A 22676-nucleotide genomic window follows, 5' to 3' on the forward strand; every position below is an offset into this window, starting at 1 on the left:
CTGAGGGCGTGGTCATCCCCAGCTTGTACTGCTTCAGCCACAGGCAGGGTCTGAAGCCATGAGGAAGGACTCGGCCTTCCGCAGGCAGCTCTTGTGTGTTTTACATATTCGTGATTCTAGAATCTGAAATAGAATAATTGGGTGGTTTTGTCTTTCCTTAAAATAAATATTTGACCGGGTGGTGGTGGCGAACGCCTGTAATCCCAGCACTCTGGGAGGCCGAGGCAGGCAGATTTCTGAGTTTGAGGCCAGCCTGGTCTACAAACTGAGTTCCAGGACAGCCAGGGCTATACAGAGAAACCCTGTCTCCAAAAAACCAAATCCACCCCCCCCAAAAAATAAATATTTGAAATAGAAGTTTTTTTCTACTATCAGAAAAAATCTTGCCTCTTCTTTGTGTTTCTATATATTCAATAGTTCTTGGTGTCTCACTAATATACACTGGCTTATAAAAATAAATACAAAGACTTCTATTTAAACAAGAAAGGCTACAATGCCTTGATTTCTTGAGCATTGTAAGAAATAATATTAATATGATGTGTACAGTAAAACGCCATTTGACTACATTATTGTTTGACACTCTAAAAGATGCTTTGGTGTGTTTAACACTGGACAGTGCTAACTTATTTTAGCTTTTTATGTAAGTCAGAGGTGAAACTCTAAAGAAATAGAACAAACTAAGGTTTCATAAGAAGAATCTCTTTGGCCTTTTGGCTAGGACCAAGTGAAGATTGCTATGAGAAGCATGTCTGTAGTTGTAGAGTGGTTTCAGTTTTAAAATATAGAAGCAATACTTAAAAAGACTTAAAATGTAAATATTGGTCATTCTTCCTTCTGCCTTGCATCTTTTACAGGTCACGTTATATTTAAGGATCCATTCCTCTAGATTTTTGTTTTATGTATTTTAAAAAGACACACACACACAGAACACATGCATATGTGCACACATACATTCATACAGAGATATATCTTCCTCATTAAGTTCAATGACTATAGCTGTATCATAATTTATTAGCTTACTTCTGAATTATTAGCCTCTTTCTAATTACAGGAAAGGTTTCAAAAGTATACTGCTTATATCATAATTTGTGGTAAATGGTGAAAATTAACATTACTTAATATTCTCTTGCAGAGAAATATATTCACATCTTAAAGATAATCTGACAATATTCCAAAAGTACCTCACTGAGAGCAGCAAGGAAATGGCCCCTTTGAAGGTCTGGGAGTTACAAGGTACAGTACACACGTCATAAAGGTACAGTACAAGGTACAGCACACACGTCATAAAGGTACAGTACAAGGTACAGTACACATGTCACAAAGGACCACAAGTAATTGTGAAGATATAAATGGATATGAATTGTTAATTAAAACATCACACTTTAAAAATTATATGAAACATGGGTATTTGATACTATCATTCTAAAAGTTAACATGTATTTGCCTTCTCAAATACTTCAAAGTTTGTGGCACTGATTTCAGAGGCAGATGTAATGGCTCACGCTGTAACGTTAGTGGCTGAGCTCAGGCAAGAGGATCATGTTGAGTCCAAGGCCAGAGGCCTTACAGAGCTGTCGACCAGCCTGTGCACAGTGTGAGACTGATGCAGAGAATCCCCTGGAGGTGATGGGCGGCATCCTCTAGTGGACAGTCTCTAGTGAGCAGTCCGTGTTCTGAAAGCCAGCCTCCCATCTGTGCTCTTTCAGCCACGCTGATTGAAGGCAGAGGCAGCAGAGACCTGGAGGCAGGAGGGAGACTAGGGAAGAGAGAGTGTTCAGTCCTATGTGGGGTGACAGACAGGGTAGGAACAGGCATTGTCACATCAGGAAACTGCCACAAAAAATTAATTTTCAATAATTAAAAATCCACAATCCTCAAAAAAGTTTTATTAAATTAGGAGAACTTAGAACCAAATTTTACTTTTGGGGAGCATGTATAGCCGTAATTTCTCAGACCAGGCAGGCTTCTGATAGTTTCGAGCTCAGGCCTTTGGCTGGCACAGTCTCCCAGCTAGGTCAGTTAACTCCGCCATCTTGCCCATGACTGATCATGTGGCTGGCATGCTGGCACAGAATTATCAATTAAAAATGCAGTGACACACTTCATCCAAAGGAAAACGGCTCCCCGAGCAAAGGGTACTGGACTCAGGGTGTCAGGTCGGCAGCAGGTGGTTTCCTCACCAAGTTACCACACTGACTCTTAAATTTGGCCTCAGACAATTTGTGTTTCTTTGCCAGATTTTTAATGAGAAATCTCAAGTGAAAGGGCAAGCAGCTACAAACCTAGCAGTGTCTGGGCCAACAAACAAACAAAAGAGTCCATGACCAACTTTGGGCCAAACTTTTACTTATTTCCACTTTATAATTTCCCTTCTGTATTGTTTGAAGTGATTTAGTAAGTGCAGGCGTGCATCTTTTTTATACACATCTTTCCTCATGTCTTTCCCACACCGTTTTTAACATAGCGGCTTTACTAAGACATAACTCACACAGGAAACAGTGCCCCCTCTGAGCCGCAATGTTTGGTATTCAGAGTCCTGCAGCAGTGCCCACAGTGGCAGGGGACGTGAGAGTGTTCCCATCACTCCAGAACCATGCGCACACTCACTAGCACTCGCCAGTCTCCAGCTAAAGCTGAGGGGTTTCGGATTTCGGCAATTAAAAGGTTGTTCATCAGAATTTTCTGGACAAAATGGCATATGTAATACAAACTCTTTTACAATTGACTGAAATTCTTATAGAGCTTTCTTACATAAGCTGTCCTATTTACTGTCATATTAAACTTCTGAAGATGACGCCCTCTCCCATTTTGTAAAAAATTTAATATTTATCAGTTTGATATGATATGAAGGATTTTTTTGTTCACCCTAATTTTTATACACTATAAATGAAGTTTAAGTCTGATTAGTAGACTTTTGAAGATCATAACTTACAGCTGTAGTAGATGTTCAAGACAATTTAAAGTTCTGTGACTCCCGTGCTTGACTGCCTGATGAGTGTTCTGTTTGCTGTCCATGACCTCATTACTTGATAGTGTCGCTCAGCAGGAAGAGATGTTCGAAGCACACACTCAAGGCACACACACACTGGCAAGTCATCTTTGCACTGATACAAGCTCTTCTTTCTGGACTTTTTTTTTTAAGTATCGATTCTCAAAAAAGAGCTTCCTCAGAGAGACCTGTAAAATGGCCTGTTGGGTTTCATCATTAGGAGATATTTGTGAGCACAGACAGATTCACCGTAGTGTTGGGACTAGACATAATTGAGTAGGCTACAGAAATTGTAATGAGCATTAATTCAGCTAGTACTGATAGAGCTGGAGTGTAAGCCCTGGCCACTTAGCCGAGGCCGTCCCTGGAGACTGGCCTAATCCAGCTGATTCAAAGTTTTAGAGAGATCGCATAGACACAAAGTAGCCTTGTTATTTCAGAGTGGATTCTGTAACCACTCTGTGAGAAATCAAGACTCTCTTCTATGAGCAGCATGACTAAGGAAAGAATTTGACTTTAAAACAACTCTGACGCTTGAGATCAATGAGACCAAGATGACTGCTCCTAACATGTGTGAGCAGCTGTGGAGAACTGCGTGAATTTGTCTTTCAACAGAACTATCATTTGAGTAAAAATAATGCAAAGTATAAATTTAGTTTCATTTCCCCATAAATATAAACTGTCTCAAGAGAAGAGTCAGTGGACTGAGTTGAGTCCCTTTAATGGTTCCTTCACAACCAGCTCTTTTGAGCTGCTTTCCTCCTTTGTCTTTGTTTGTTCTTGAGAGAATAAATGCTACACTTGAACCCGGGCCCTTCCTACGAAAGGCTAGCTCTGCTGCTAAGTGATGTCCCTATCCCTGTTATTGCGAAAAACATATTTATTCTTCAACCATTTCACACATGTATAAAATGAGCATAGTTATTTCCAGTCCTCACCCTTACACGGAAGCCTTTTTCCAAGTAGTCTCCCTCTGTGTGTGTGTGTGTGCATTTGTGTGAGCACATGTGTGTGTGCACACACATGTGTATGCATATGTGTGTATGCATTTATGCATATATCTGTGTGTACACACCTGTGTGTATGTTTGCACATGTGTGTACCTGTGAGTGCATGTGTGTGTGCATATGCTTGTGTATGTGTGCACATACAAACCTGTCCATCCCATTAAGTTTAGTTAAAGTTGTTCACATGAACATGTTGGTTTGTGCTAAATACAATATAATTATCATATATGTATGTATCTCTGGGAAGATATATTGAGTAAAAATAGTTGTGTTAAGGGGAAATGTGTAAAACTGCCACATTACTAAATATCCTGGTGATTTTTTCTTCCAGATCTTAGTTTTCAAGCAGCCTCTCAAATAGTTTCCACTCCTGTTTATGATGCCATAAAGTTAATGAAAGACATCTCTCAGAACTTTCCTGTCAAAGCCAGGTATGCTAAAGTTCATGGTGCGATTATAAGCAGATCCCATTCAGTGAGCTCTGAGGATAACTGATTTCACAAAATGAAGACATCAGTTCTAGTGTGTATAGCTTTTCAGACTTCAGGACTCTTCATTGTATGTGTTTAGTTTTTATTCGAGGGAACTGTTAGATTATATATGTATGTGTAATGTGCCACAGAGAGAACTATTGAATTAGCAAACTGTTAGATTGTATGTGCAGGTATAATGTACTACAGAGAGAACTATTGAATTAGAGGCTAAAAGAACAAACATTTTTAAAATTTATTTTAGTAAGAATTATGACTAAGAAAATATTTTTGATCAACAAATAGTAAGGAAATATTTTTCATTCTTTCGTGGAAGATAATAAAAGTTATTATTCTAAAGAAGTACTGCCAACCATTTTTTTTTATGTTTTGGATTTCAAAATTGGTAATCTTTTAAATGTATAGAGTATTTTATGTAGTATTTTTTGCTAATAAGACATGTACTTTGAACCATTTCCAGGAAACACCGACAGTTGCATTAGGCATACTTTTCATTTCAATGCATAAATCATTTGCATATGCATAGTGACCAGAATACAACTTCAGATCTTATGAGAACTTACAAAATAATATAGCTCTGATGCATCTGTATTTTGTTTAGAAACAACCAAATACAATGCTATAGGTAATGTGAAATTAATATTTATTTAATCATAAACCTATGTTGAGACAGAAGTCACACATGTGTGTGACACGGGCTCTCCTGAGCTGGAGCAGCTTGTTCTCTTGCTCTGCTTTGTAAGGGTTGAATGCTAGATCTTTCTCCTCAAATATATTGTTTGGTCTATTTACTCATAGTTCACATTAAAGATTATTAAATGAAGGTAACTTTACATTTGAAAGATAGATAAATAATATCTGTTAGACACAAGAGATTCCAAAAACGTTTTATGGTCCCCTGAAAATAGAAAAGTTTGTAATTTTCCTTTGTGTGTTTTTAGGTTTTGGGGGTAGATTTTTTTCTGTGTATCCCAAGCTGATCTCAAATCCTCTCTTACAGCCTTCTCCTCCTAAGTAGGTAGGACTGCAGGCCTCATCACGGTGCTGCCTCCCTGACGAGAAGTAGTATAACAGTTGTAGAAAATGGGGGTTTAAATGTGATATTTTTATATATGTTTATATGATGTGCTTTAAGGACATTAAGACCTCTGACTCAGCCAGTTTTACATGGGGAGGAATTTTTAACATTCTTCATGTCTAAAACATAACATGTATGTACATGAAAATATATATTTAGTCATGACTTTTTAATAATAGTGGCTTTTGAAATTAGCTCAAATATAAAGTCAAATAATTTTAGTTTTAATAAGATAGTTAATTAACTAATGAATCCTGAATTGTAGGTATGAGCTACCATACCCCCTCACAATCTTCATTTAGATAATTTCTTTTATGTACACATTGACGATATAATGATAACATTTTAGGGATTTTGTAGGTTAGATAAAAATATATTTTAATTCTGTGCTTAAGTTATAAGACAGTGGCTCATTCTAGAGTGGCTAATAAGAAGTTAATATAATTCTTCCTCCTTATCTCTGAATATTATATCCAAAAATTTGATGAACCACGTTTGGAAAACATTCAAAGACTAATAGTATCTTTATTGAAGTTGAAGAGATAGCATCCTCATAATTATTCTAAATAATGTAGTATGACAACCATTTACATAAGAGAATAGTATGTATTCTAAATAGTTTATAATATACAGTAACATGTATAGGTTATATCCAATTAATTACAAACCATTTTTAATAAGGACCATGACTACCAGGCACAGATTTTTTCTATTTTTTTGAGGAAACAAATTTTTCATTTTTACCAAAGGATGACTATGTTGGTTAATTATAGGTTAATCAAAAAATTTAATTAAGCATTTTGGAAACAAAAGTACTGGTAAATACACTATGATAATACTTAATGCATATAGTGGAAATATATGACATTTTGAGTCTTTATTTCATGTGAAGGGAACACAATGTCAAAATACAGAGCCATTCTCAAGTTAGGCTACAGAAATACCCTCCTGCGGCGTGTGGAAAATACGTGTTCTCTAAAGTGTCACGCTCCATTGAAAACTTGAGTATCCGAAGCACTTACTGAAGGAAGCTTGCCTGCCGCTGTTATCACATGTCCTGTTTGCTCTCCCAGGTCTCTCACCAGGATTGCTGTGAACGAGCTAATGAGAAAAGAAATACAGGAAAATCAGAAGGTTTGCTGTAGTCATATTCAATATTTTCACTTTTCACAACTTAGATTTCTATTTTAATAAAAAGCAAGTGTTAGTCATTTTTTGATTGTTAAAATATTTCAAAGAGAGAAGGTGAGGTTTCTTCAGTGGAGTAACACAGGGTGTGTAAACACACTCTAGTCCAGGGCAGGCCCCATGCTGGGGAGTTAGGAGAAAATGAAAGATGGCAACTCTTTTAAGTACTTTTCTCTTTTCCTTCTTTCTTTCTGTCTGTCTAATTGTCTGTCTATCTTTCTTTTTCCTTGGTTTGGTTTCATATTTTTCTGCCTTTGGGGTTTTGTTGTCATTGTTCATTTGTTTTGATTTGGGGGTTTTTGAGCTTTGTCTTTTCTTGGTTTTGTTTTTTGAAAGAACATGAAGTTTCGTGAGCAATTGGAAAGAATCTAGGAGGAGTTGAGGGAAGAATATGATCAAAACATATTATTTGAAATTATTTTAAAACCCAGTAAATATAAAAAAAATTAATTTGAATCAGCACCATTTGTTGAAAAGGCTATCTTTTTTCCATTGGATGTTTTCAGCCCCTTTGTCGAGGATCAAGTGGCCATAGGTGTGTGGGTTCATTTCTGGATCTTCAATCCTGTTTCATTGATCTGCCTGCCTGTCACTGTACCAATACCATGCAGTTTTTAACACTATTGCTCTGTAGTATTGCTTGAGGTCAGGGATACTGATTCCCCCAGAATTTCTTTTGTTGCTGAGAATAGTTTTAGCTATCCTGGGTTTTTTGTTATTCCAGATGAATTTGTTAATTGCTTTTTCTAACTCTGTGAAGAATTGAGTTGGGTTTTTGATGGGTATTGCATTGAATCTGTATATTGCTTTTGGCAAAATGGCCATTTTAACTATATTGATTCTGCCGATCCATGAGCATGGGAGGTTTTCCCATTTTTTGAGGTCTTCTTCCATTTCCTTCTTCAGAGTCTTGAAGTTCTTGTCATACAGATCTTTCACATGTTTGGTAAGAGTCACCCCAAGATACTTTATACTGTTTGTGGCTATTGTGAAGGGGGTCATTTCCCTAATTTCTTTCTCAGCCTGCTTATCCTTTGAGTATAGGAAGGCCACTGATTTGCTTGTGTTGATTTTATAACCTGCCACTTTGCTGAAGTTGTTTATCAGCTGTAGGAGTTCTCTAGTGGAGTTTTTTGGGTCACTTAGGTAGACTATCATGTCATCTGCAAATAATGATAGTTTGACTTCTTCCTTTCCAATTTGTATCCCTTTGACCTCCTTATGTTGTCGAATTGCCCGAGCTAGTACCTCAAGTACAATATTGAAAAGATAAGGAGAGAGGGGGCAGCCCTGACTAGTCCCTGATTTTAGTGGGATTGCTTCAAGTTTCTCTCCATTTAGTTTGATGCTGGCTACCGGTTTGCTGTATATTGCTTTTACTATGTTTAGGTATGGGCCTTGAATTCCTGTTCTTTCCAAGACTTTAAGCATGAAAAGATGCTGAATTTTGTCAAATGCTTTTTCAGCATCCAATGAAATGACCATGTGGTTTTTTTCTTTGAGTTTGTTTATGTAGTGGATTGCATTGATGGATTTCCGTATATTAAACCAACCCTGCATTCCCGGGATAAAGCCTACTTGATCATGGTGGATGATTGTTTTGATGTGTTCTTGGATTCGGTTGGCAAGAATTTTATTGAGTATTTTTGCATCGATGTTCATAAGGGAAATTGGTCTGAAGTTCTCTTTCTTTGTTGGATCTTTGTGTGGCTTTGGTATCAGCGTAATTATGGCTTCGTAGAAGGAATTGGGTAGTGTTCCTTCTGTTTCTATTTTGTGGAATAGTTTGAAGAGTATTGGTGTTAACTCTTCTTTGAAGGTCTGATAGAATTCTGCACTGAAACCATCTGGTCCTGTGCTTTTTTTTTTGGTTGGAAGACTTTCTATGACTCCTTCTATTTCTTTAGGCATTATGGGACTGTTTAGATGATCTATTTGGTCCTGATTTAATTTTGGTATTTGGTATCTGTCAAGGAAATTGTCCATTTCCTCCAGATTCTCCAGTTGTGTTGAGTACAGGCTCTTGTAGGAGGAAATATTTTCCACATAAATCTTCAATTCTTATCATAAAATGTTTCCCATATTTCAATTAATTTAGCAATGTTTTACATGTCTACTCCTACTACTAGCAATGTTTTACTCCTTAATTTTCCATGAAAATTGTCACTTTTAATGTGTTTATCTGAAATATTTTCCATGTAAATCTTTAATTTTATCATAAAGTGATTTTATTTCCCCTTACTTCCCTTTTCAATAAATAAAAAAATTAAAATAAAAAAAATCTACCATAGCACCCCCAACCCATTCATGGCCTGAAGATCACTCCCCTACAGAGGCTGCTCCTATGAGACTAGCTAAACCAGAATCCTTGATCCAGCTGTATGCCATAAACCCTGACTCCTTGTTCATCTGTATGCAACAGCCCTGCCTAAGCCATCTTCAGCTGCATGCAGCAGTCCTACCTGTCCTTTCAAATCTATGTAACAAATACACTGAGCTTCCAGGGGAAACAAGTAAGCACGCGTGTGAATGTGTGTGAGTGTGCATGCTCTCTCTCTCTCTCTCTCTCTCTCTCTCTCTCTCTCTCTCTCTCTCTCTCTCTCACACACACACACACACACACACACACACACACACACACACATTTTCACTCCCAGAAGCATTTTCAGAGGCATTCCTAAGAAGTTCCTTAATGCCAATAACTACATGGCTCTTGCTCCTGTTCAGGAGCGCTGCATATAGTCAGTGTTCTGTAGTAGACTAAAATGTTTACCACTAGTGCGGGCTAACTGTTACTTTGCTTGATTTCTAGGACCTACGAGATAGATTCGAAATTAAGCCAGGTGATGCTCGTCTGTTTATAAATGGCCTTCATGTTGACGTGGATGTTTGTGATCCATTTAGGTAGGTGTTAAATTATTAATATAAACTATGATTTGTATAAAGATAAACATTTTTCTGAATTTATATTTGTCAAAGTGAAAAACAACATGTTTTAAAGATTAAGAAAATATTTTGACACATGATTAAACATCTTTATGGCTACAGTAGGAGTTTGATACATATATAATGTAAAATAATCAAATTGGGTGATTAGCATTTCTGTCATCTCAAAAGTAATTTCATTGTGTGAAGAACATTAAAATCAGATCTTCCCTGTACTTTGAAATGCACACTAGTGCTGTTAGCTGTACCGACCTGACCCTGCTGTACCGCGTCCTCACCATGTCTTCGCCCCACACTTAAATGAAGGTTTCTCGCTGTGTAATTCTTCCACGGTGGACCACAGCACACAGAGAGACATGAGCGATATGGCAGATGGTAGAACTTTAACTGCTGCATTACCCCAGACTGTCTTTCATTTAAAGTTGGGTCAGTATTACACAGGATTCCTTTGGGACTGGACTGAGCAGCTCTAGAATGGAACTGCAAACAGCCTAAGGTTTTTCCCCAGCAGAAAGGAATTAACCTAGATGGGTCAAATTATTTGTGTCCTGTCAGAATGCTGAGTGCCAAACTGGGATTCTTCACAGCACTCTAAGGTAGGGGGGTAGGTAAGGGGTGAGTGGGTGTGGGTTGTGCTTGTGTGTGTGTGTGTGTATGTGTGTGTGTGTGTGTGTGTGTGTGTGTGCGTGCGTGCGTGCGTGTGCGTGTTTTGGGAAGTTTTCTGGTGCAGTGCCCACTCTCCTGTAAGTTAAAATACGGACTCAAACAGAAGAGACATAGAATAGAGTCGGTGCTATTCTTACAGAGAAGCATAAAATGACTTTGAAAAGTTGATTCCTGGATCGTATGACAGTCTCATAACTATAGTACTTTAATTCAGTTATTCCATTTTAATTCACAGAATATGCTGTTGTTGAACTGAAATTTATAAAATTGTAAAATGTCAGTTAACAGTTTGGAAGCATAAGAAAATACAGATCCTTTCTTACCCTACCCACCCAGTGGGAGGGGGTGTAAGGTGTGTGTGTGTGTGTGTGTGTTAGTGATTTACAGGAAGTATGTCATAGTGTCACCTTCCCTACAGGGTCTTACTATTTAATCCTGGCTGGCTGTCCTGGAACTCTCTGTAGAACAGGCTGGCCTTGAACTCACAGAGATTCACCAACCTCTGCCTCCTGAGTGCTAGGACTAAAGGCTTGAGCCACTGTGCTCTGCTAATGCTAACAGTTTTGTTTCTAAAAGATGTGATGGCAGATTGTAGCTACCAGGATTCACTTAAAGAGTTGTAAAGAGTTGGCATTTTCAAGGTCATCACAAAAGATTGTAAGATAACGCAGGATGCAGAATAATGCCATCAGTGTGAGGGTAGCTGGATAAGAAAAGGGGAGGGAAAAAGGAGATAGAGAAAGGAACATGCCCTGCTACAGAGACATACATAGGAGGGTCCTTGTCTATTCCATAGCATTCTAGTCAGTGGAGAGTGAGGAATTACTATGGCCCTATAGTCTTTGCTAATCTTTCTTTGTTCATTTTTGTAGAATTTTTTTTTAGATGCACTTTTAAGTGAGAATTACATCACTTTCCCTCCTCCCTTTCTTCTTCCAGCATCTTCCAGGTCCCCCTCCCCAAGTCAATGGACTCCTTTTCTTTGATCATAAGCATTTAATATATGTATGCATGTTAATATTATGTTTATATATGAATGCATATGCATATATACAATCCGCTCAGTTTGTTTTGACTGTTCGTGTGCATATGGTTTTAGGACCGACCAGTCTGCACTGGCTAATTTATAATGGAGAGGCTAATTAACCTCTCTCAGCTATAATTAGTTCCCTGTATCTTTGTCTGTAGGGGACCTGGCAACATTTTCCTCTTTCTCCATTGATATTCCCATTGTTCTGGTCTTGCTTATATAGAAGTCTCTGGGAGAGATGGTCTCATAGCAGTCTTCCTGAGGCTCAGGCTCTTGCAATCTTTCTCCCCTCCACCCCCTACTTCCAAAATGTTCCATGAGCTACAGTCGGGGGAGCTGTGATATAGATGTATTCTTTGGGGCTAGGCTCCCCTTGATCTGTTGATGTATGCATTGTGTCCAGTTGTGGTTTTCTGTGGTATTCTCCGTTTGCTATAAAGAGAGGATTCTTTGAGGAGTGAATCGTAGACGGGCATTGCAGCTGGGTGGGGTATTAATTGCCTCTCTCCACTGGCACCTTGCAGAATCTTTTCTGGCACTGTGGAGGCTAGACCACAGGAAAGAGGCTCTCAGGCCAGATTCAGCTTGAGTCATCTGGTGGTATGACCTGTGTGTGTGCTGTCTTTAGCACAGGGGTGCACCCACAGCAGCAAAAGGCAAGCTGTGCTGTTTTCACAGTCAGTTGGACTACCCTGACAACCATTTTAAGGTTTTTCCTGCCCAGTATAGGAGTTTTTGTTAGTCTGTGGCTTTGGGGGAGTTTTTTCTTATCTTAATGGTTGTCTGATTTAATTCTGTTGAACTCCTCAAATACTATATATCTACAAGCATTAAACCTCTGGAGTCACAGCCCTTAAAGCCCTTTAAATCACTCGGTGGTTTTAAAGTAATACCATGCTGTAATTAGTTTCTTAGAATTAGTTACTTTGTAGACTTCAAATTCTAGATAGGCAACTTATTTTACATTGTTAATACACCACTGAAGTTTTAGCATGTAATAGGTCTTACAACATAAAACTCAAATATTTGCTTAACTGAATTTTAACACTGAATTAATTTCAAAATGTTTAAATTAAATTTAAAATATTCAAATTACTAAGGTAATTTTTAAATATTAATGTTAACCTGTCTTCTACACATGTGCATGTACACATACGAACATGTATATACACAATTGAAAAAAATATTATCAAACTTTAGATTTCCAAAAAGGTTTGACAAACTAAAATAAAATACTTTCCTCTCTGACTATAAAGTATTTTAGATATGCTGAAATCAGAAGGAAAGCTGCTGAGTGGCCTGAAGAGTCTTGGGCTCAGTGAAGAAGACATGAACAAATTTTTAAAATTAAATCCACCTGTGTGGGAACATAACTTTGTTTTAGACATTCGGCATTCTTCCATAGTGGTAAGTGCTCCTGCTGTTCCTTGTCCTACAGCCTTTGAATTGTTAAGGCTTAGCATAGAACTATGTGTGTGTAGTCTGTAGAATGCATGTCAGGACTGAGAGGAGGGAGCAAGAGCACAGATCCACTCTCTCCACTCGGTGGCTTCCCATGACAGCTGCTCTCATGACGCATGTCTCCAGCTTCAAGATAAAACAGTCAGAAGACAGAACAGTCCTGTGAGCACCGGCAGTCACCCGCACCAGCTAGTTAGATGTGGGGATGTGAGGACGCTGCCGGAACATGCTAAGACTCATGCCTGGGCAGCCTGCCATGGGCTCCTAGCTGCAGCGTGTGCTGCTGCTAACTGCACCATGCGCTGCCGCCTGGCGTCTGTAAAATCTGTCCCCTCCTGCTTTGCTGAAGCAAGGTGGTTCTTCAGAGACTGTTCTACAGCTGACAGTTGCTGCCCTTCAGTTCTCCCAGTCATCTCTTCATCTTGTGCTTTTTCCAGGCTCCAGTTAGCTCCTACTTTTCTTCCAAGTTCAGCTGAAAAAACCCCTTACTGAGAGAAAGTTTCCGAAACACTGTGGAGGTCAGGGGTTGGGGTGGTGGTGGGTTTGCTTTGGTCTGGTTTTTTGTTTGCTCGTTTGCTTGCTTGCTTGTTCTCCTTCACCTCTCCTGCTTCTTACAGAGTTTCCACGTGAGTTAAAGTGAGGACAGCTTTTCTGTCTCTCCTGGGTTTGTGCTAATCCCAGTGTACAGTTTCTAGAGTTCCAGGGAAAGACTCGGGACTTTAGTACTTCAGTCTTCTTTTCCTGTGGCAGACTGGGCTTGGGGTTCTCACTGTGTAGGTGGAGCTACCTCGTCCTCCTCCATTAGCTTCCGTAATGCCGAGGTGACAGCTGTGTACACCATATCCTCCCCATAATGTTTGTGGCTTTTTTTAAAAACATGAGCTAGAACTTGATCTAAAAAAACAAAGAACAGCAAAGCTAAAGTTGCTGTGTCGTCTCCATAGAACCTTGTCCAGGGCCTCGTGGGCATTCTTCTCCTTTGTCTTATATCTAGGGTGTGGCCCCACTGTCTGCAGTGGCAGTCCTTGGTGCTCAGCTCCACTCTGACCTATGGCCTCTATCTTCTTGGCACTGCAGTATTGGTTTCCTCCTGAGCTCTTGGGAGTCTCTCATCTGTCTGTGTGCGGGTGAGGAGCCAGCGGAGGGATCCCGCAGCCTCTCCCACCGTGCACTGGGGCCTTCCCTGCTGTCTCTTCTCTCCCAGACCCCTTTCTGCTCCCCACCAAGGAGAACAGAGTCGTAGCAGTTTGAGATGCCCGACCAGTGTATTTGAGCTCTCTTCCTCTAGGTTTGAAAGTGTCCTCTGGGACAGTGAAGTACAAGTGGATGCTTCCTCTTGTGCCTGCCCATCTCAAGGGCTAGAAGCATGGCGCTGCTGAGTGCTGCTTGTTACACTCACTTCTTGTCCTTGCATGGCTTCCTTCCGCTTTTACAGTGGCTCCAGGGCGGATGGCCAATCACTACTCCATGAAAACACCTGAGGGAAAGCGATTGCTAGCTTAACTGTAAGACTGTAGAATGGGAACTGGGGAAGAGTGCTTACTGGTTTTGCAGAGGCCCAAGTGCAGTTCCCACTACCCGAGTCAGATGGCTTACAAGGCTTGTGGCTTCTGTGTGCAGTTCCAGGAGGACCTGACTGACATCAGGCTTTGACCGTGCGGGCGTCTGCATCCGTGTACCCACACACCTCCCTCCCTCCCTCCCTCCCTCCCCACCGTCAGCCAACCAGCACACAGACTTTCACATGAAGCAAGCCTTTCTTTTTTAATGAGCCAAAGTTTTTGTTTTTGGAAGCATACAATTGTCATATGTGATATATTCTTTATTCAGTTGACTTTTTATATCAGAAATATAGAAACATCTCTATGTATGTTCATTTGCAGTTTAATACAGTAAAAAGTTTCTAAATTTGAAAGTGATGTAACTATCATCTTAATGTAGCTATAACGGGTTTCTGGCTTCTTTTCTAGTGGATTAATGACTTGGAAAATGATGGTTTGTATGTTAGTTGGCCTACAAGTTGCTGGGAATTCCTAAAACCAGTATTACATGGAACAGTCCCTTCTGTGAGGCGGAATTTTCATAATTTGGTGAGTCCTACATTTATATAATTTTTTTAAAGATGACATTCTTTTTGATTACCTCCCTGTTGCTAGCGGGCACATCCAGCGTAAGGAGCACTTGCCTGGTGCACCAAGGTGAAGCGGCCGTCAGAAATCAGAATTTCACTGTTTGCTAATTGTTATTCATCTTTCATATTGTCTTATAGTGATATTTGTACATATCTCAAAGGAATTTATAATTTGTACTACATTTTGAAGTTTAGTAGTCAAGAAAAATATATAAATTCCATTTTTATAAATGTTTATTGGCTTATTATTACAGTTCTAAATATTCAAACAACTTTTGTGAATTCTGACATATGTAGAGACACCTCAGACTGCATTGCACATGTCTGTATTTTCACAGGGACTCTGTATCTGTTTCCTGCGAGACTCCTTAGGAAGCAGTCGCAGTTAGGCTATTTTTAAAAATCTTCACAGAGGTCTAATGAACATGTGAAATGAGGTCTTTCATTTTGTAGGAAATATATACTTTATATTGTGTATCCACAAAGAATATCTTTAATCTTTTTAAGATTCCATATATAATTATATTTAATACATAACTATAATAAAGCTTCATAAATTATAAAGTTTTATATATTCAAGCTAGTTTTTTGAAATTTTGCATCTTGAATTTCATACTTTACATTACAAAAATTAGACCATATTTAATTTCATATAAATTCTAAGTCTTATAATAATGATTATGTTTACTCTTCTAGGTTCTGTTTATTGATCCTGCTCAAGAATATACCTTGGACTTCATAAATTTGGCAGAATTTTTTTATTTTAATGAAATTCCTCTTCGGTAATTGTTAACTTATATTACTAAATTAGAAAGTCTAGGGCTGCTTATAATGTGTCACAGAGAGTATGGCTGTGGTGTCTAAGGCAGCAGGTGTCACGCTGGGAACGAGGCCAGGGTTGTGGAACACTCTGTGTGCCTTCATGGGAGACCCTGCCCATCAAAGCTGAGCAGCGCTCTTGCATGTCTGTCTGTCTGCTGAGCTGAGGGGATAGAATGATTGCTCTGGAAATGTCTTAGGGCCACTTGCGTGTGTTTGGCAGTTTGCGGGACTGTCATAGCTGTGAGTATGTAGGTGAATAGCCATTATAATCAAACTTTTCAAATAATATTTCCTTCTCCCATATCTAATACATCCCTCTGATCTGGATGCTGCAGTGTGATATTTTAAGGAGTAATTTAGTATTATTCAAAAGATGGTTGTGACATTGTTGATTAATCCTCTTTCCAGAATTGGTTTTGTGTTCATTCTTAATGTGGACAATGAAGTCGATGGAACAACAGACGCTGGAGTTGCTCTTTGGCGAGCTTTCAATTATATTGAAGAAAAATATGATGTATCAGAAGCATTTATTTCCATGACACGTGTGAGTTTATGCACTAGATAAGGCTTTCAGAATAAACAATTTTCTTGTATCTCTATATTTATTATTGTATCATTTTAAATGTATGAAAATGTCCCTAGACTTTAGTGCATATAAATCTGATTCCTCAGATAGTCTAGTGAAATATATACCATTGACCCAGTATTATAAGCAGGCAGCAGGGCCTCTACCAAGGTATATCAGTTTACTTAGGTTAATCTAACTGTCTAAGTATCTAACTTGTATATGTGTGAACTAGAGAAAAACCTAATAGAAATGTTTTTTTTGAAATAGTTTCCTGAGCCAGGTCTTACTGTATTGCAATGATTAACGACACTCTGAATCTGGGGCCCCAACCTTCCTAGCGCTGTCTGTGTCTTTTAGTGCACGTCGCCATGCTGTGATGCACTAAACATACATGTATTATTGACACATATTATTATAGAGCAGTAGTGTTCAGAGGAAACTGTTCCCCTATTGCGATATTTGTCTATCACTTGCCTTTTAATTATCTTCAGTGGTGATCAGTATGCTACTCTTAGACAACACAATTTTAATACAAAGCAGCAAAAAAGCAAAGCTAAGTATGTGAACCAGTCTACAGACTTTGCTAAGTGATTTAACACTAACCCCAACCATATATAATTGTTTTGTTACTACTTCATAACTGTAATTTTGCTACTTTATGAAATGGAATATAAATATCTGACATGTAGGATATGTGATCTGTGACAACCCCCCCAGACGGGTGGAAACCGACAGGTTAAGAACAGCTGCTCTAGGTGCTTCCTAGACAGTTTCAAAGGGCCAGAGGGGTGAGGGACAGCAAGCTGTGTGAAAAGAGATGACACCGAGTCTGGGGAAGGTATGATAAAGAAAAGGCAGACATTTCTAAGAACATGGCTAAGGGAAGATAACAAATGAGTGTTGTGTAAGTAGTGTTAAATTGCTTAGCAAAGTCTATAGACTGGTTCACATACTTAGCTTTGCTTTTTTGCTGCTTTGTATTAAAATTGTGTTGTCTAAGAATAGCATACTGATCACCATCGAAGATAATTAAAAGGCAAGTGATAGACAAATATCGCAATAGGGGAACAGTTTCCTCTGAACACTACTGCTCTATAATAATATGTGTCAATAATACATCTGCATTAATTTTACCAACTTATTGGTTGCTATAAGGGTTTATAAGAAACTTGGTTTCACTTGGGCCTTTCATTAATATTCATCTGTATTATTGTAAAGGGGTCCATATTGTATTAAAAACTGAAACAAGAGGCTGGAGAGATAGCTCCGTGGTTAAGAACATTGGCTGCTCTGCCAGAGGACCCAGGTTCAATTCCCAGGACCAACATAGCAGCTCATAACTGTCTGAACTCCAGTTCAAGGAAACCTAGCATCCTCACACAAACAGATATGCAGGCAAAATACCAATGCACATAAGAAATAAATACATTTTTAAAATAAATTGAAACAAGATATATACTGAAACTGATATATACTGATAGATACTGGAAGTAAATTGCAAAGAAAAGTCACAAATTGCTAAGAACCTCATTAAAAGAATCTTTATCATTTAAAAAAAACCACTGAGAAAGTGAGAACATTACCAATATTAAATCTATATAATCATTTTATATTAGAAATTAATGTGCCTATCATAATTTGCACCTTTCACTTGCATTTGAATTGTCTGCTATATATTGTCTGCCATTTAATCAGAATAATGTTATAATTTCTTAGAAAACCACATTATTCTTGAAACCAAAGTTCCATCTCTAGATCTGCATCTAAATCATAAAACAGGATCAGTAACATCTTTTTCAATTATAATTTATCTAAAATAAATTTTAAATTTGAGTATATTATAATCATATTCTCCTCCCTCCAAGTCCTTCCAGAGCCTCTCCCCTTCCAAACTCACCCAACTTTAAATTCTTATTTAAATAAAAGCTCAATGATGACATTTTACTAAAGGAAGAGATGAGAATTGGAGAGATGGCTCAGTAGGTAAAGTGCTCGGTACACATGGAGGAGGACTTGGATTCAGATCTTCCACACCCACAACAAAGCTTTGTTTGCCAGTGCCCATCTGTAACTCCAGTGCTTGTGTTCAGACTGCACCAAGAAGATCCCAGGGGTGCTCTGGCCTGCCAGTCTAGCCAGACAGTGAGCACTGGATTCAGTGTAGAGAAAGAGAGGAGATATGCCAAGTCAGTCTCTGTCCTCCACATATGCACACACCAGAAGCTCAGCCACACAGACCTGTGCACACACATGTGTATACCACACAGACAATGCACACATGTGTATATACCACACCGATACATGCACAAATGTGTATAAACCATGTAGAAACATGCACACATGCATATACCACACAGACATGTGCCTGCGTGTATATACCATACAGACATATGCACACATGTATATATACCACACAGACACTTGCATGCATGTGCATATACCTCACAGACACACGCACACATAAGTGTATACCACACAGACGCTTGCACACATGTGTATATACCACACAGACACATGCACACACATGTGTATACCACACAGACACATGCACAAGTATGTGTATACCACACAGACACATGCACACATGTATATACCACACAGATATATGCACACACACATATATTCACAGACACATGCACACATGTATATACCACACAAATATATGCACACACATGTATATGCCACACAGACATATGCACACACATGTATATACCACACAGACACATGCACACATATATATGACATACCCTTTTCAGAAAGGAGAGATGAGAAAGAAGCATACAGAGATGCTTAGAACACAGAGTAGGCGAAGATAAAAGGACTACAGTCACGTGTTTACTGAAGAGCAGTCAAAGGAAAAATGAAGCATTTCTGAAATGTCATACTTAAATAATTTACAAATACATTTTAACAAACTTATTAAAATTAGCATCTAATTTGATTAAAATGCAATTAACAGAAGTTGTTACCATTTTGAAAATTATACAGTGTTTTAATTAATTTTTAAGTGATAAATCCTGGTGTAAGTGACCTCTTGACCTGTATATGATGTGCATATTTAGTACCGTTAGAGTTAATAGGCCACAGAGACAGATAATTGTAGCTCAATTGATGGAATACTTGCCAGCCATACATGAATCCCTGAGTTTAGCCCCAGCACTGCATAAACCAGATGTGGCACATACCTGTAACCCCAGCTCTGGGGCAGGGAAAACAAACTGGCATTTGTTCAAGGCCACACTTGACTGCACGGTGACCAACCCTGGGGCACATGTGACCCTGCTTCAAAAGCAACAAGCAGAACTTAAAAAACATCTTTGTTTTTACAAATACAATTAGGTTCTTAGGGAAAGAAAACTAATTGCTGTAAAAAGAAATACATCATTGTTTCCACAGATGTACCAAAAAGTGAAGGGTCCTCGTATGCTCACTGTGGATGATGTGAAGAGTGTTCTTCAAGATAGATTTCCTCAGGCCGACATTTTGGATATCTTGGGAACCCATTCCAAGTATGATGAAAGAAGAATGGTGAGAGTGGATGTAGTATAAAGCGAAACCCCAGACACGAGAGCAGCACCACAGGTCTAACTGCCACGTGAAATCTAAGCCGCAGTGCACAAAGGGGGTTGCCAGAGGCCCTGGGAGGACTGAGGAACATGAGTGAAGCAGAAGTCGGTCGTTCAGTAAGACCAGAAGTTTAAGAAGAATGTTAGACAGGAAGTGATTCTAACACCAATATATTTTCATACTTGAGATGCCTAATGAAAAGAAATTTTAAGATCTCTCATCACAAAAATGTTGAAGATAATTTCAGCTTTCTATCCAGTATTTATCTACTATGAGATGCCGGTGAACTTACAGATATATGAAATGATACATTGAACATCATTGGCTTATCTTTAGTAATTAATATTTTGGAATATGTAGGCTGCTTAATTAGAAGTTGTAGATTAGGAGGAAAAGGAAGAGCTGTATTTCCAGCAGGTAAATATTTTAAAGAGTTAACACACATGCATTGAGGGCTGGGAGATGGCTCAGTGGGTAAAGCCCCTGCCCTGAGAGCATGAGGACCTGAGTTCAGATCCCCAGGTCCCATGTTAAAACAATAAAACGCTGAGAATTATGGCACATGCCTGGGAGAGCAGCGTACCTAAGGATAATTGGCCAGCCAGTTCAGTCAGTAATGAGCTTCAGGCTCAATGAGGCACACATGGACGCACATGCATAAACACAGACAGACATGCACACACATAAACACACAAACACAGACACCAATAAGAAGAGGCAAAGAAGTAGGCATTCATCCGTCTACAGGGTTTTCCATAAACATATGAAGTTAAAAACATCTAAAACTAAGTCTGTCATGTCTCTTGTTACCCAAACTTATTGGGTGACATGATCCTTCTTCATGCCTTATGATAAAGAGTAGATAGGGTCACTGTTGTTGCCGACCACCTCTGCTGGAGGTGTGGCAGGCATCTGTGATGGTTTGTATGTGCTCAGCCCAGGGAGTGGCACTATTAGGAGGTGGGGCCTTGTTGGAATAGGTGTGTCACTGTGGGCATGGGCTTAAGACCCTAGTCCTAGCTGCCTGGAAGCCAGTCTTCCGCTAGCAGCCTTCACATGAAGAAGCAGAGCTCTCAGCTTTGCCTGTACCATGCCTGCCTGGAGGCTGCCATGCACCCACCTTGGTTATAATGGACTGAGCCTGTAAAGCAGCCTCAGTTAAATGTTGTCCTTTATAAGACTTGGTGCAGACGTGATACAGTACTGTGGTTACAGGCTCAGACTTCAGGTCAAGCAGATCTGAGTATAGGTGAAGTTCTGTCTCAACTATGATAGCCATTTGATATTGGAAATGACCTACTCTGCGTCTGTCCTGTCATGTGTGGAGTGGTGTAATAGTGCTACAGGTTGAACATCCCTACCCCATTTCCAAATGCTTCAGAGTCTAAAACTGTGTGATCATGATTTAGCATTTAGATCCTGGGTAAGAATTATGAAATTGTCTGTACCTATTCCAAAATTTAAATGCTTTTGATCCTGTATCAAAAAAAGGAGGACTTAATTGCACATAGATTTTTTAGGCTACTTGTGAAAATGTTGGTTCTAATAATAATCCTAACACTTAGTATCAAATGTCAGTGCATGACTTCTTCACAAGGTGGAGCCCACACACTGTGGTCCCTGTGATCTGCCTTCTGACAGAATCTCTCTGATCGCATATCGCCTATCACCCTGTATTTGTTGCCATCATCACCTGAACCACCATGTTCTCACTTCCCTTCCAGCTCTTGCTCTGCTCTCCCTTCACGTGGACTCTTTCTCCACTTTGTCTTCCTGGAAAACTTTAATTCATCTTTTAAGGCTTTCAGTGCCATTGTCTGACAGGAGCTTTTACTTCCCCTTCCTCTTCCTGCTCAACCTTCTTAAATGATCCTTTTGTGGACCCACTGGGAACCTTGCTTTAGTTTGTAAGTATTTAGCCAACTTCTTGAAGAACATCATTCAGTTCTGTTTTCGGTATTCATAATGTAATTCTCATGGATTTATTCAAGAAATGTTATCTGGCTGGGCAGTAGTGGTGCACGCCTTTAATCCCAGCACTTGGGAGGCAGAGGCAGGCGGATTTCTGAGTTCGAGGCCAGCCTGGTCTGTAGAGTGAGTTCCAGGACAGCCAGAGCTACAGAGAAACCCTGTCTCAAAAAACAAAAAAAAAGTGTTTACTGAATAATATAGATAAATGTTTTAGTTTTAAGTGTCATATTGAACATCAAGAATTAGCAGTACCATTACTGCTTACTTTTGTAAATAACTTTTGCAGCAACCAAAAAAATGTGTTTATGAATTGTCTGTGAATCTCCTACCACAAATAACAGAGCTCATTAGAGAATAGACAAAGAGTTGACAAAGACTAAAATATTCATAAGCTAGCCCTTGACAGAAGACATGGTGTGATTCTTGCTATTTGAAGATAAATAGATTTCATTTGCATGCACAGGTATAAATAACAAAATTGACAACTTTTCCTATGACTTAAAAATATGGCACTGTTTCCTCTTATCTTATATTTCTTTTTCAAAGACCCATATTTTGTTTGACCCTGATATCTTTAATAAATAGGAAGGAGCAAGCTTTTATAAGATGACTGGCCTAGGTCCTTTGCCTCAAGTCCTTTATAACGGTGAACGCTTTGACCTCAGAGAGCTGAACACTGAAGAACTGAAAGGAGCTGTTCTGGAAAAAATGGTGGACACATTTGTGTATCTACAAAGAGATGTTTTTATGGTAAGTGTGCA

The 22676-nt window shown here is 39.0% G+C and overlaps 1 protein-coding gene across 1 annotated transcript in view; it reads left to right on the forward strand.

Moving 5' to 3' along the window:
- The window catches only part of Uggt2 (UDP-glucose glycoprotein glucosyltransferase 2), a 177479-nt gene that overhangs the window by 32318 nt on the left and 122485 nt on the right, over positions 1-22676 (forward strand). The window contains exons 8-17 of the mRNA XM_052190641.1: positions 1133-1233; positions 4328-4427; positions 6639-6699; positions 9566-9657; positions 12652-12802; positions 14827-14946; positions 15684-15769; positions 16218-16353; positions 19774-19905; positions 22501-22665. Coding sequence (XP_052046601.1) covers positions 1133-1233; positions 4328-4427; positions 6639-6699; positions 9566-9657; positions 12652-12802; positions 14827-14946; positions 15684-15769; positions 16218-16353; positions 19774-19905; positions 22501-22665 — 1144 coding nt within the window. The remainder of the gene's footprint in view (positions 1-1132; positions 1234-4327; positions 4428-6638; positions 6700-9565; positions 9658-12651; positions 12803-14826; positions 14947-15683; positions 15770-16217; positions 16354-19773; positions 19906-22500; positions 22666-22676) is intronic.

Source organism: Apodemus sylvaticus, chromosome 8 (assembly GCF_947179515.1).
Source record: "Apodemus sylvaticus chromosome 8, mApoSyl1.1, whole genome shotgun sequence".
In the NCBI taxonomy this organism is placed as follows: Eukaryota; Metazoa; Chordata; class Mammalia; order Rodentia; family Muridae; genus Apodemus; species Apodemus sylvaticus.